The sequence below is a fragment of the Sorex fumeus genome, unplaced genomic scaffold (genome assembly GCF_029834395.1).
Source record: "Sorex fumeus unplaced genomic scaffold, SorFum_2.1 ptg000006l, whole genome shotgun sequence".
In the NCBI taxonomy this organism is placed as follows: domain Eukaryota; kingdom Metazoa; phylum Chordata; class Mammalia; order Eulipotyphla; family Soricidae; genus Sorex; species Sorex fumeus.
This window is the reverse complement of record NW_026606063.1, coordinates 57,406,828-57,420,634: the sequence shown is the minus strand read 5'-3', so window position 1 is coordinate 57,420,634 and position 13,807 is coordinate 57,406,828. Positions and strand designations below refer to the sequence as shown.

Genomic DNA, 13,807 nt, shown 5'->3' with positions numbered 1-13,807 from the left:
GAGTGAACCAGATAAGGGGGACAGCCCGGTGAGGGGGAGTCAAGGCAGGTCTGAGAGGAAGGTCATGTTCAGTGATGGTCTGACTCATCCTGGAAAAAAGCAAATATAGCTCTGGAATGAGCAGGACATCTGCCAGCCCTTCGCTGTGTTCATCCATTGGTTTATGTACTGGAAATGCAAGGTGTGGTTATTGTTTCAGAAACAACAGAACCGCCAAAAGTATGGGCTATGTGTCATCTTTCTTTCCTGTACCATGATGCCCGACTTTAAGGACCTGATCCAATTTGAGGTCACCATCGGCCACTATGGAAACAAGATGGACCTGAGCTACAAGCCTCTGGTCTCAACCACACAGTACAGCCCAGTGATCTATGACGGTAATAATCAGACCCCCAAAGGGTCAAGAGCAGCTACTGTGTAGGGGGCTCAATGCTCAGATTTATTCTGGGAATGGAAGTTTAGGGCCTCACCCAGCAGTGCTCAGGGCTCACTGCTAGTCCTGTATTCAAGGATCACTCCTGGACGTGCTTAGGGGACCAGATGGGGTGTCAGGGATCAAATCCAGGTTGGTTGTGTGCAAGGCAAGTCCCTTAGCTGCTGTATTATCTTTCTCTTGATCCTTTTGTTTTATTGGTTGGGGGGGGCAGTACAGAGCCATACCAGGCAATGCTCAGGGGTTACTCTTGGGATTGCACTCAGAAATTACTCCTGGCAGTGCTTGGGGGGACCACATGGGATGTTGGGGATCGAACCTGGGTCAGCCACGTGTAAGGCAAGAGCTCTCCCTGCTGTACTCTGACCCTTCTCTTGGCCCTTTGAAAGAAATCAATGCTCAGGGAACACTCCTAGGCATTGTGAATTCATATTTTACACATGAGGGAAATGAGTGTTAGTTCACTGAAGCCCCCTGTCAAACACTGTAAAGTTTATAGGTAATGAGACTATGACAAGAGTTGGAAGTAAGCCCTTTTTTATGCCACATTCTGCACAATCCACTCCCTCAATTTTATGTTTTCCCACTACTTATCACTTACCCATCCAAGCAAGCAGCACTTCATCCACCCACCTTCGGTTCATTCACCGGCATCCAAGTATCCACCCCTTTGTTCATTCGGCTCCCATTATTTGCTGTCCCTAACACCCACCCAACTTATCACCCATATGTTCAGCCCATATTACATACTGCACACTTGTGCCAGCTACTATCGAGTAGGAGTTCTCAAAGTACTCAAACTGTGAAAAATGCAGATCCTTGACTCTTCTCCAGACCTACAAAAGCAGGAAGTTAGAATTAGTCATTTTTCGTCATGAAACATCATCTTTTATCATGCCCTTCAGGTCACCAAGATGCTTGCTAAAACCTGAGAACCACTGCTCTTGTGGTTCCAATTTGCCAGTGTCACTGTCTCGTCACTGAAAGCCTGTCAGGGAGTGGTGCTTAGGGGTCACACCCAACAGTGCTAGAGTGGGGGGGGGGGGTGGTCATACAGTGCTGAGAATGGGGATTGAACCCAATGTCTCACACATGCAAGACAAGTAAGCCTCTATGATTATTCCATGCCTCTACCTGTTTTTATTTTCCTTTTTCTTTTTGTTTGGGAAACACAAACAGTGCTTCCAGGCGGCATGCTTGTGCTGGGGCAGAAAGGTCACCCTGGGTGGTACTCAAAGGTGGTGCTACAGATGGAAACCAAGGCTCCCACCCCCCCATGCAATGCACGATCTCTGGCCCTTGGAGTCATCTCTGTAGCCCCATGCAGCTGTTTTACAAAAAGTAGCTTTGTTTAAGTAAAATTCATATATCATACAATTAATCTTTTCAATATGAACAATTCACTGGGCTATCATGATCAATTTTTTTTTTTTTTTTTTTTTTTTTTTTTTTTTATTGAATCACTGTGGGAAAGGTTACAAAGCTTTCAGGTTTATGTCTCAGTCATGCAAATATCAAACACATTTCCCTTTACCAATACTTATTTTTTACCATGAAAAACCCCAATAAAACCCCACCCCCCACCCCTCCCCGTCCCTGTGAAGCAGATGAATTCTAGTTAACACTCTATCTGCTTTGATTAGATTCATTGTTTCAATAAAAGATTCACCACTATTATTTAGAGTTTACCCCCCCCCCCCCCAAATCAGACATGCTGAAAAAGCATTGTGAAGTGATTTGCTTTCTACGGCTGGGTTCAAGAATTAAATGTTGGTTTTGGATTTCTGCTATTTTACCTATTGACCCTGGAAGTATTTCTACTGAAAGTCAGATAGTTAAGAAATTGGTTTCTGTGTTCTGGAGTCCTGGCCGTGCTGGAGAGCCGCTCGCGGGGGGCAACCGGTGGCCTCGGTAGGGCGTGAAGGGCGGACCGAAACGCCCCCCTTCCCATGAGGTTTTAGTCGCCCCCACACTCCCGGCTCATACCTGCTGTCCACAAGGCTCCCATGTGGCCGCCATCTTTCTTTCCAAAGAGGAGAGGGCGAATGGGGCAACACCCTTTCCCCTCCGGCAGACTTGATGGCCTGGATCAATGCAGAGTCCGTTCACTTTTCTGCTCCAAGCTGCTGGGTTCTGCATTAAGTCCTTGTGCTTCTGGGGCCGTGGCCGTGCCGGAGAGCCGCTCGCGGGGGCAACTGGTGACCTCGGTAGGGCGTGAAGGACGGACCAGAACGCCCCTCTTCCCATGAGGTTTTAGTCGCCCCCACACCCCCGGCTCATATCTGCTGTCCACAAGGCCCCCATGTGGCCGCCATCTTTCTTTCCAGAGGGAGGAGGGCGGAAGGGAGCAACACCCTTTCCCCTCTGGGCAGAAATGATTGCCTGGATTAACGCATAGTCCTTTCACTTTTCTGCTCCAAGCTGCTGGGTTCTGCATTAAGCCCTTGTGCTTCTGGGGCTGTGGCCGTGCTGGAGAGCCGTTCGTGGGGGGCAACTGGTGACCTTGGTAGGGCGTGAAGGACGGACCGGAACGCCCCCCTTCCCATATCATGATCAATTTTTGAATATTTTATCACTCCAAAAAGAAACTCAGTGGGGTTGGAGAGATAGTATAGTGGTTAGGGCACTTGCCTTGCAATGGTTAATCTAGGTTCTATCCCCAGCATCCCATATAGTCTCCTGAGCACTACTAGGAGTGATTCCTGAGTGCAAAGCCAGGAGTAACCCCTGAGCATCACTGGGTGTGGCTCCCCCCACCAAAAAAAAAAAAAGAAACTCAGTACCCATTTACAGTAACTCTATTTTACCTCTACATCCCACCCCCAAACTTAGATATTCACTAACTTACTCTGTTTCCATAGTTTTCTATCCTGGTAACTTATCATACATGGAATCGTATAATATGTGGTTCTTAAAGATTGACTTCTCTCACCTAGCATAAAGTTGTGCTTGTTTTCAAAGTTTTAAATATATATATACATTAAACATATTTTAAAAATTGGGGCCAGTGAGATAGTACAGTGGATAGGGCATTTGCCTTGCATGGGACCAACCCGAGTTTGATCCCAGGCATCCCATATGGTCCCCCAAGCACCATCAGGAGTAATTCCTGAGTGCACAGCTGGGGGCAACTCTTGAGCATCACTTTATTTAAATTTTTTTTAAATATATGTACTGGTCCAGGCGGATATGCCGCCCGAGCCCGTGTATTGCTTGCGCCCGTGTGCCCGAGCACATGCGTCACCCACATCTCCCCTCTTGAGATGTGTACTTTTATGCTTTCCTATCTAATGCTGGGATATGTGTAGGGGCTCTCTCTGCCCTTGGAGAAGCCTGCGTTCTCCCTAGAGCATGATAATCTCTCTCTCTTACTCTCCACTCTCTTCCACTTTCTCTTCCTCCTTCCCTTCAAAGGTCCTCCAAATATATATATATATATATATATATATATATATATATATCGCTCCTGGTCCGGAGAAATGGTACAGAGGATAAGGCTCTTACCTTGCATGTGGCTGACTCTAGATCAATCCACAGCACACCATATGGTCCCCTGAGCACCACAAGGAGTGATCCCTGAGTACTGCCAGATGAGGTCCATCCAACAAAGGTATATGTACCATTTAAAGAATAATGGGTACCACTGAACTCACTACTCATCTTACAAGACTTAAAAAATTGTCAGCATGGGGCTAACGAGATAACACAGGGGTTAAGGCCTTCGCCTTGCTCAAAGCTAACTCTGGTTGAATTCTCAGAACTTTGGATGGTCCTCTGAGCACCACCAAAAATGATCCCAGAGAACAGAACCAAGAAGAAGCCCGAAGCACAGCAGGGTGTGAGCCAACAGTATAAAACAAAACAAAAATTTTCAGAATCTCAAAGGTCCTTTTATGTTCTCGTATCCATTCCTCCAAGAAATATCCATGATCCTGAATCTTAAAATAAGCACCCCTTTTCTCTTTAATTTTTGCCACCTGTGTGTGCAACTATAAGTAGCCAACTATGATTACATTTTATATAGTTGGGCACTTTTCATCTGTAGTCTTATATTTTGAAACTTTTGCTGAGCATTACTTTTTTTTAATATTGGCTAAAGTTCACTTTCATTTCGGTATTTATTCCACTGCCTGATTACATCCTAAATTATGTGCTATATGTAGATATTTAGGTTTTATCTTTTCTCTACAATAATAATTTTGTAATAAACATTATTGTATGTGTCTCCTGGTCATCAGTGCAATACTTCCTCTAAATTATATACCCAGGAGTGGAAGAGAAATTCAAAACAAGAGTAATTATACCAAATTACTCTCATCAGTGTGGTATGAGAATCCCTATTACTTTGCGTTCTCACCGGTTCTTATTGTTGCCCAGCCTTTTAATTTTTTGCCAATTGGGTAGATGTGAAAAGATATCTTCTACAATCTTGATTTGCACTTTCCTGATGATAAATGAAGGCTGTGCCTTCTTTTCATGCATTCATAAACATTTCTCTTTACTCATCTGTAAAAGACTAATTTCTTTCATTTGTGATTCTATCTGGCTATATTTTTAATACATACACATGTAATAAATGTTATGCATTTGATTATATTTTGGCTTCTTTTGGGGGGCCTCCCCGGATGGTGCTCAGGAGGTCCAGGGGTCCCACTGGCAGCTCTCAGACAGCTGGACTGGAGGGTCAATGAAAGGGCTTGAGGATTCAATGCCCATGATTCCTGGCCACCCCAGCCATCCTGGCGTCTTCCAGAGCTGCATCCCGCCATGCTTGGGGGACATTGTAATGCCAGGAATCAAACCTAGGTCAGCAAATTGCAGGCTTATGTATTAACCGCTATCCTATTCCTGGCCCTGGAGCTTTTATTTCTCTAATACATTGATTGTACATCACTTTTTCTGATGACTTCTCTATGTCAGCTGTATCTTTTTCTCAGTTGTTCCTTCCCTATATGCTACTGATGGTGTGATGACTGGGGTCACACGTGGCCTTAGTGGTGGTGCTCCCGGGGTCGGGCTCGGACAGCAGGCTGCCCTGCTCGCTCATGCACCTGGGGGCTCGCCAGGGCTCGTGCTCATAGGGGTCAGTGGTTGCATGCCTGGAGTGGTGCAGCTTGGGCTCTCCCAGCAGAACTCTCGGGCCAAACAGCTGAGTGGCAGATGGAGCTGGGCCCATGTGGTAGCACTAAGGATTGAACTGAGGGCCTTGTGATTCCAAGGCAGGTGGTTTAGCCACTGAGTTGTTTCCTGGCCCCCAGATGTATGTGTATGTGTGTGTTAAATGTCTTCTCCGTTCTGGGGCGGGCTGGAGCGATAGCACAGCGGTAAGGCATTTGCCTTGCACGCAGCCAACATGGCCGACTCGAGTTCGATTCCTCCGCCCCTCTCAGAGAGCCTGGCAAGCTACCGAGAGTATCTCGCCCGCATGGCAGAGCCTGGCAAGCTACCCGTGACATATTCGATATGCCAACCACAGTAACAACAAAGTCTCCAATGGAGACGTTACTGGGCCCACTCGAGCAAATCGATGAACAACGGGAGGACCGTGACCGTGACCGTTCTGGGTCTAGAGAGATAGCACAGAGGGTAGTGTATTTGCCTTACATACATCTGACCAGGGTTCAACCTACGGTACTCCATGTGGTACCCTGAGCACCATCAGGAGTGATCCATGAGCACAGAACAAGGAGTAAGATCTGAGCACCTCTGGATGTGGATTCAAAACCAGAGAGAGAAAATGGAATGAAAATGAAGAGGAGAAGGAAGGAGGAAGGAAGGAAGTCGAAGCGTGTACCTTTACATCCATTTTCCTAACCCCAGTAACTGCTGTGATACTATTATTGTTATCTATTATTATAAATTTGTTTTGCCTTATGCTAAAGTTTTACACAATTGAAATCATACATATGACACTTTATGCTGTACTCTCTCCAGACCCAATTTACAATGTCTTTTAAAGATAAAAAGTTTCTAATTTTGGGACTGGAGCAATAGTACAGTGGGTAGGGCATTTGCCTTGCACGCGGCTGTCCTGGGTTCAATTCCCAGCATCCCATATAGTCCCCTGAGAACCGCCAGGAGTAATTCCTGAGTGCAAAGCCAGGAGTAACCCCTGTGCATCGCTGGGTATGACCCAAAAAACAAACAAAAGTTTCTAATTTTGATGGATTCAATTTGTTATAGATATTTCCTTCCATCACTTGGACATCATAAATTCTAAGAAATATTCATCTGTCCCAAGATCATGAGGATATTTTCCTCTTTCATTAATAAGATTTATCCTTCTAGGGGCCAGAGATATAACACGACAACTAAGGGCATGCTTTTCCCTCATGCCACGGGCTTAGGCTCAATTCCTCACACTGTATGTTCTCAACCACTGCAAGGCTTGAGCACTGAGCCAAACGTGGCCCCTGAGCACTCTTTGATTTGACCCCAAAACAAAACAAAACATTTGTATTTTTAGCTTCTTTATCTAGATTTATGATTTAACATGATTTGTCTTCATTTTTACATGCAATGTGAGAAAAGGATGAGTATTTTTTTAATATATACAGCTATTAAATTCAACACTGTATTCAGAAGAGACTGTCAATGGCCACATTGAATTACTTTGACAGCCTTGCTGGAACCAATTAAGTATACTTTGCGGGTCTCCTTTTAGCAGTGTCCTGTTGAATATTTTTCTATCTTTATGCCAACATTAACTGTCTTAATTACTATAGCTCTAAAGAAAGTATTTTTAATTTTTCTTGGTGGGTGTGTGTAGGTTGGGCCACATCTGGCAGTGCTCAGGGCTTAATCTTGGCTCAATGCTCAAGGACCCCTTGCAGGAATTTTCTCAATATATTCTTCCCTTTCCCTTCCCTTTGTTGTAGCAATATCCAGGGGTCCCACACTTGGTGGGTAGCAGGCACTGGAGATAGCTCACTGTTTGGGCACTGTGGATGCCAATGGCAGAGCTGCCAGAGATCGCACTGGGGACAAGGGGTGGTCACAGGGACCTGACTCTCCACCACACACCTGCCAGGCGGGCTCTACCTCTGAGCCATGCCCCAGTCTCTCAGAATAGACTTTCAAGTCTTTGGTTTCCTTGTGTGGGTGTTCTATTTGAGGGCTGCTATTTATGGGCTTCATGTTTCTCTCTCTCTCTCTCTCTCTCTCTCTCTCTCTCTCTCTCTCTCTGTCTGTCTCCCCCCTCCTCTCTTTCTTTTTTTCTTTAATTAATTTTTTAAATAAAATTCCTCACTGCTATTTCTCAGAAATACTTTCACTCTTTAAAAAGTGCATTTTTTTGTTTTTTGTGGGTTTTTTTGTTTGTTTGTTTGTTTTTTGCTTTTTGGGTCACACCTGGCAATGCACAGGAGTTACTCCTGGCTTTGCACTCAGGAATTACTCCTGGCAGTGTTCAGGGGACCATATGGGATGAACCCGGGTCAGTCACGTGCAAGGCAAATGCCCTATCCGCTGTACTATCGCTCCAGCTCCAATAAAATGTATTTTTAAATAAATTTATTTATTGAATCACTATGAGAACAGTTACAAAGCTTTTGGGTTTAAGTCTCGGTCATACAATGATGAAACACCTGTCCCTTCACCAGTGTACATTTTCTACCAACAAAAATCCCAGTATACCCCCCATCCCACACCCCCCACCTGTGTGGCAAATTATTTCCACATTACTCTCTCTTTACTTTGATTGCATTCAATATTTCGACACCAGACCCACCATCATTATTTGGGATTTTACCCCAACACTGAGATCTGCCGAAAAGGCAACGTTAGACAATTTGTTTACTATTGCTGATTATGAATAGAATATGATGTCACACAGCCTCGGTTGCAGCCACGCAATTTTGGAATTCTGAAATCTTAATAATTAAATCTGGAGGGATTTCTGCCAAAAGCTGCTGGGTTCCGAGATTTGTTTCTGAGTCTCTGGGATCATGGCTTAAGCAGCTTGTTGAGTAGCCAGAGGGCCCCCTTCTCTTTCTTATTTGGGCTATACCTGGCAGTGCTCAGGGTTTACTCCTGGCTCTGTGCTCAGGGATCACTCCTGGGGAGTTTGGGGGACTCTATGGGATGCCTGGGATGCCCGGGATTGAACCCAGATCAGTTGCGTGCAAGACAAGCACCTTCCCTCACCTTCCCTGCTGTCTCAAGTTTCTCCCCTCCTATCTCTTCCACACCCATAATTCTCCTTGGTTCTCTTTTATGTCAGATATTCCTAAACCTTTTTTCATTTTATTTTGGAATCACTTTCCTTTTTTTTTCTTTTTTTTTTACTTTAGGGTCTTAACCTTATTCTGGCAAGCTCCCTGTGGTGTATTCAATATGCCCAAAACAGTAACAACAAGTCTCACAATGGAGATGTTACTGGTGCTCACTCGAGCAAATCGATGAACAACTGGACAACAGTGCTACATTGCTACAGTGCAGGGTCTTAACTAGTGATTGTGATGCAAGAGATACCCCCCCACACACAGCTTGCTGCTCAGAGATTACTTCTGGTGGTGTTTGGGGGGACTATGTGGGACCAGGGAGAAAACCTGTCTCCTGCCTGCAAAGCATATGCTCAGTCTGTTGAGTGCTCTCTCCAGTCCTCCTTTCAGGAGGGCGGGGGGTGTGAGGTTGCTCCTGGAAGTGCTCAGAGGACCACGCAGTGCCAGGGCTCAAACCTGGTTTTCTTATTTTTAAGCCTTATTGTTATGCCTCTTGGGCTGGAGCGATAGCACAGTGGATAGGGCATTTGCCTTGCATGCAGTCAACCCAGGTTCGATTCCTCTGCCCCTTTCGGAGAGCCTGGAAAGCTACCAAGAGTATCTCACCCGCACTGCAAAGCCTGGCAAGCTCCTCGTGACGTATTCAATATGCCGCAATTTGTTGTGAGATGTTACTGGTGCCCGCTCGAGCAAATTGATGAACAACGGGAGGACAGTACCACAGTGCTACAGTTATATGCCTCTGAACTGTCTGCAGGATTTAATCTCCCAGCGGGCTTTCTGTTGTCTTCCTATCTATGAATTTTTGTTTTTGCTTCTGTTTGTCTCCTTGGTTCACCCGCTCCCGTGTCTTGGTGAGTGCTGAATGCATGCTGGGAGTGTGTTTGGGTTGGCACAGGCTGCAGTCTGCTCCTGCCACGCCGTGCTTCCAGCTGCCGGCTTCCCACCATCTGTCCACCCTCCCTGTCCCGGGGACTGCTGTGCTGTACCCCTTCAGCTCCTCTGTGCCAGAGTTGCTTTTGGCACTCAGTCCCTCCGAGTGTTTGGAGTTGCAGATTTTATCAGTCTCCTGGTTTTGCTGAAAATGGGGTTATTTTCCTTCTTGTTGCTGTTGTATGCTGTCCAAGGGGAGAAGAGGAAAATTACTTGTCTCATAGCCGTGACCACGCTCAAATCTGAGAACCCTGGTCATGGGTCACTGCTTATTTATTATTCTCAGGATTCACTCAGTGCCAAAACCAGCATCCCCTCACAAGTCTGAAAGACTGTGTTTTCTCTTGGAGATTGACATCTCTCCCAGGCCCTTCTATAGCTCTCATTCACTCCCTCCTCTGGGGAGCTTCTCATTCTGTAATCTATTTAACTTTAGTGAAGCAAGGTAGTTGCTACTGAACAAAACTTGTGTAGAAAGATGTGAGAGGAGAGAAAGAGGGAAAGTATGTGCTAGAGAGAGAAAACAGGCCTCTCCAGAGTGGAAAAAGCAAGCAAAGAAACATAGACAAGAAAGTGAAGATACATGTTCAAGGGAGAACATGGGAGAGTAAACCCACTCTTTGTATTTTAAAAACTCCCATATTTTCCCATCTCTCTGAGCTATATTCTAGATTCTTCTAGATCTTCTAATAAAAGCCAGAGGGAGCTGAGGAAGCATCTACTCTAAATGGTTGTTCCCCTGCAGCATCACCAAAGTGATCCCCGAGCCCAAAGCCAGGAATAAGCCCTGAGCACCTAGGTGTGGCCCAAGCCCCATCCCAGACCCAACAGAAAGAACACCAGTCAGGCGTACTGCAGTGCACCAGGGTTGTCCACTCAGACATTTTCCTCACTAAGTACTTGGAGAGCCGTGGGGATAAGATACATTGGCAAAGGGTCCTAACCCAACCCACTCCATGTGGTTCTCTGCGAGATGGTCCAGTGTGGGACAGGCTTTCTCCTTTGCCCCTTGCCCCAAGAAAATTGCCGAGAGAAATAGACAATTTCTCAAACTGCACTCAGAAGACTGGTTCACTTAGATTCTATGCCTCAGAAGTAGGAGACTCTGCTTCTTATCAACTTTTCTGTCAGCTCAGCAATGCATCTCTAAAACGTGTTTCCTTTTGTCTCCCCACTCTGCTTTGTAAGGGGTTGGATCTTGGGTCATATCCTGCAGGGGACTGACCCCAGAACAGTGCTCATGGATTACTCCTGGTTCAGTGCTCAGGAATTTGCCTCTGCCACAGTGCTCATTGATTGTTCCTGGGGATGCTTGAGGGACCCCGCTAGAATTGAACCTGGGTATCGTGGCTGCAAAGCCTCTGCTCAGTCCTTAGAACCATGTTTCTGCTGCCCTTCCCCATCCTCTGTATGACAGGAACACGGGAACCTGGACCACTGGGTTTTGACCCCACTTGTGGCCCCCTGCCCCTGAATGACAGGGCTTTTGTGTGAGACATCGGCCTGCCCCACCACCCCCTGGGTTGCTCCTGTGCCTCAGACCACCCAGAGGGAGACCCACCATCAGGCCTGACCCTAGCCCCTGTCTCCTGTAACCGGGGACTTCCCAAGGCTCCTGACACAGCGCGCCCCAGTGCTCCCCCTCTCGGTGGGCCCTCGGAGGAGGATGAGTCAGTGCCAGCACCGTGCGCCCACCCTGCCACCAGCCCTGGGAAGTAGACAAGCCCTGGAGGGGGACCCGCCGCAGGGGAGGGGAGTTGCCCAGAGCTCCTCAGACACCTCCATTGTGTGTTTGTGTGCCAGGAACTCTCTACCACTACGTGCCTTGGTATAACACCAAGCCAGTGGTGGCAGTGACCTCCTTCTGGGAGGACAACAGCTTTCGGATGAGCACCCTCAACCTTCTCCATTTTGTGCGGGACCGCCTGGTGAGTGGGGGTGGATTCACAAGGGAGCCGGGTGCAGACCCTGGTGAGCGGGGTGGATGCGAGGGAGCCGGGTGCAGACATTAGAGGGAGGGGGAGTGGGGTTCGGACACCCAGTGAGAGTCGCTGAGTGCAGGGGAAGCTGGGGTTCAGAACCCAACCACAATGGGCCACTGAATGGGTGGGTGCCTGGAGCCCCACAGAGAAGAGAGGAGCACCCTGGGCCCACCCTGGAGAAGTCAGGGCAGAGGCAGGTTAGTGGGGGAAAGTGCAGGGAAGGGAGACAGCGTGGAGAAGGGCAGTAGGCCAGTCAGAAAAGTTTTAACAGGTGCAGAGTCTAGCAGAATCGGGGCCAGCAGGGAGCAAAAAAGGGGACAGTGTGCAAAGAAACCTGGGGTAGTACAAAGTTGGAGGGTGGCAGTAGGAAGTGACTCGAAGACAGGGGACAGGACAGATGGCACAGGTCTGTGTATTCCGGGTGCTGCTGGTCAACGTTAGGCCACAGGTAACTTTCTCAAATGTATAGATGGGACAGGGTCCGGAGTCTGTCCCACCACACATCTGCCCTGTTCTGGCTCCTGCCTGCCACCAATGTCCCCACTGGGAGCTGGAGAACTGTCAGGGTGACAGGTAGGGAAAGAGCCTAATTGGTAATAAGCTGGCAGACTTGTGTTCTCAATAAAACCACCTGTATGATCAAAAGAAGCTTTTCGTAGAGAGAAAGTGAGGAGGACGCCATGTCTTGGGAAGGCTGAGTTGTAGGCTAGCATGCACCAGAATGATCAACAGATTCTCCTGTGGGTTGGTCAATGAGGCTGCAGCTTATCTGCAAACCTCAAACAAAGTTTCTGGGTAAGGATCTATCTGTCCTCATCTTTGTTTGTTTATTTGTTTTGGAGGGGAGAAGGGAAGGACAATATTCCTTGCCCAAAAGAACAGTTTCTTTTTTAAAAAAATTTTGATTTCAGCTCCTCATTTCTTTGGAAATCAGTTTTCTGGTTTCATCCCCGTCACCCAGTACTAAAAATTGGTGGTTGAGAGTAGGTAGGATGGGCGTCTGGGACCAGCTTTGCACTGACGCGCAGTGCTTGCCCTCAAAGACTGAGCTGAAAACATCTTGAAAAACAAACAAACAAACAAACAAAAACCAAATCAGCCCTGAAACCCATCTCCTGAATCCTGAGTTCAATTGCTATTTCTCTCCTGCTGGACAGAAAGCCAATCTGAACAACCTGAAGTCCATAAGGAACCCCAAAGACCCAGCTCTGCTCTACCAGTGGAAGAAACTGCTGGCGGAACTGGAGGAGGACTGCAAGTAGGGGTCGGGTGGGGAGGTGCATCTGGGATGGGGATGAGCTGGGCTGGGGTTGAGGATGGTCCCTATTGAACCCCACCTCCCCGCTGCCACCCAGACACAGCCTCAAGAAAGAGGAGCTGGGGGTCTGGAAAGATAGCACAGCGGGTAGGGTGTTTGCCTTGCACGCGGTCGATCCGGGTTTGATTCCCAGCATTCCTTATGGTCCCCTGAGCACCGCGAGGAGTAACTCCTGAGTGCAAAGCCAGGAGTAACCCCTGGTAACCCCTGTGCATCGCCAGGTGTGACCCAAACAGAAAAAAAAAAAAGAGGAGCTGGGGCCAAAGGGATAGCATAGCAGGTAGGGCATTTTCCTTGTATGTAGTCATCCCGGGTTCAATCCCCAGTGTCACATAGGTTCCCTGAGCACCACCAGGAATATTTTCCTGAGTGCAAAGCCCCGAGCTCTGGTGGATGTGGCACAAAAACAAACAAACAAAGAAACAAAGAAAGGAAAGAAAGAGGAGCTGATGGGCTGGAGAGATATTACAGGGGATAAAGGATACGCCTTGCATCACTGACCCTAGTGAACTTCCCTGGCACCACATAAAGTTTCCTTAATGCAGTCTGAGCACGAAATGGCCAACCACCCCCTCCACTCCTTTCTGTTAGACCAGTGCCCACCCGGGCCCCTCCCTTCTGTCCCTCTGTCTGCTCTAGAAGACTGTGGTACAGAAGGCCTCTCTTCCACTGGAACCCACCCCTCTCACCCTACCCTCCACCCTCCACTTTGGTGGCCCATGTCTCCTGTCTCACCCTCCTCAAGAGGGAGGACCTAGCACAGGTCTGGCCCCCTGTGGGGCAGAAGGGGAACCCAGGGACCAGGCTCCCATGCCTGTTCCCTGAAGGGTGGGGTCTAAGGAGGCTCAGGAGGCCGGGCTGATCTCAGGAGAGGCCCAAGGAGGAGAGGAGGGAGCTGTGGCAAGGTCCAAGCCCCTCC

At 47.7% G+C, this 13,807-nt stretch overlaps 1 protein-coding gene across 1 annotated transcript in view; it reads left to right on the top strand.

Annotated features, from left to right (window-relative positions):
* FER1L5 (fer-1 like family member 5) overlaps positions 1-13,807 on the top strand; it is a 55,662-nt gene that overhangs the window by 25,498 nt on the left and 16,357 nt on the right. The window contains exons 19-21 of the mRNA XM_056129055.1: positions 200-377; positions 11,392-11,516; positions 12,728-12,828. Of these exons, the coding sequence (XP_055985030.1) occupies positions 200-377; positions 11,392-11,516; positions 12,728-12,828 (404 nt within the window). The remainder of the gene's footprint in view (positions 1-199; positions 378-11,391; positions 11,517-12,727; positions 12,829-13,807) is intronic.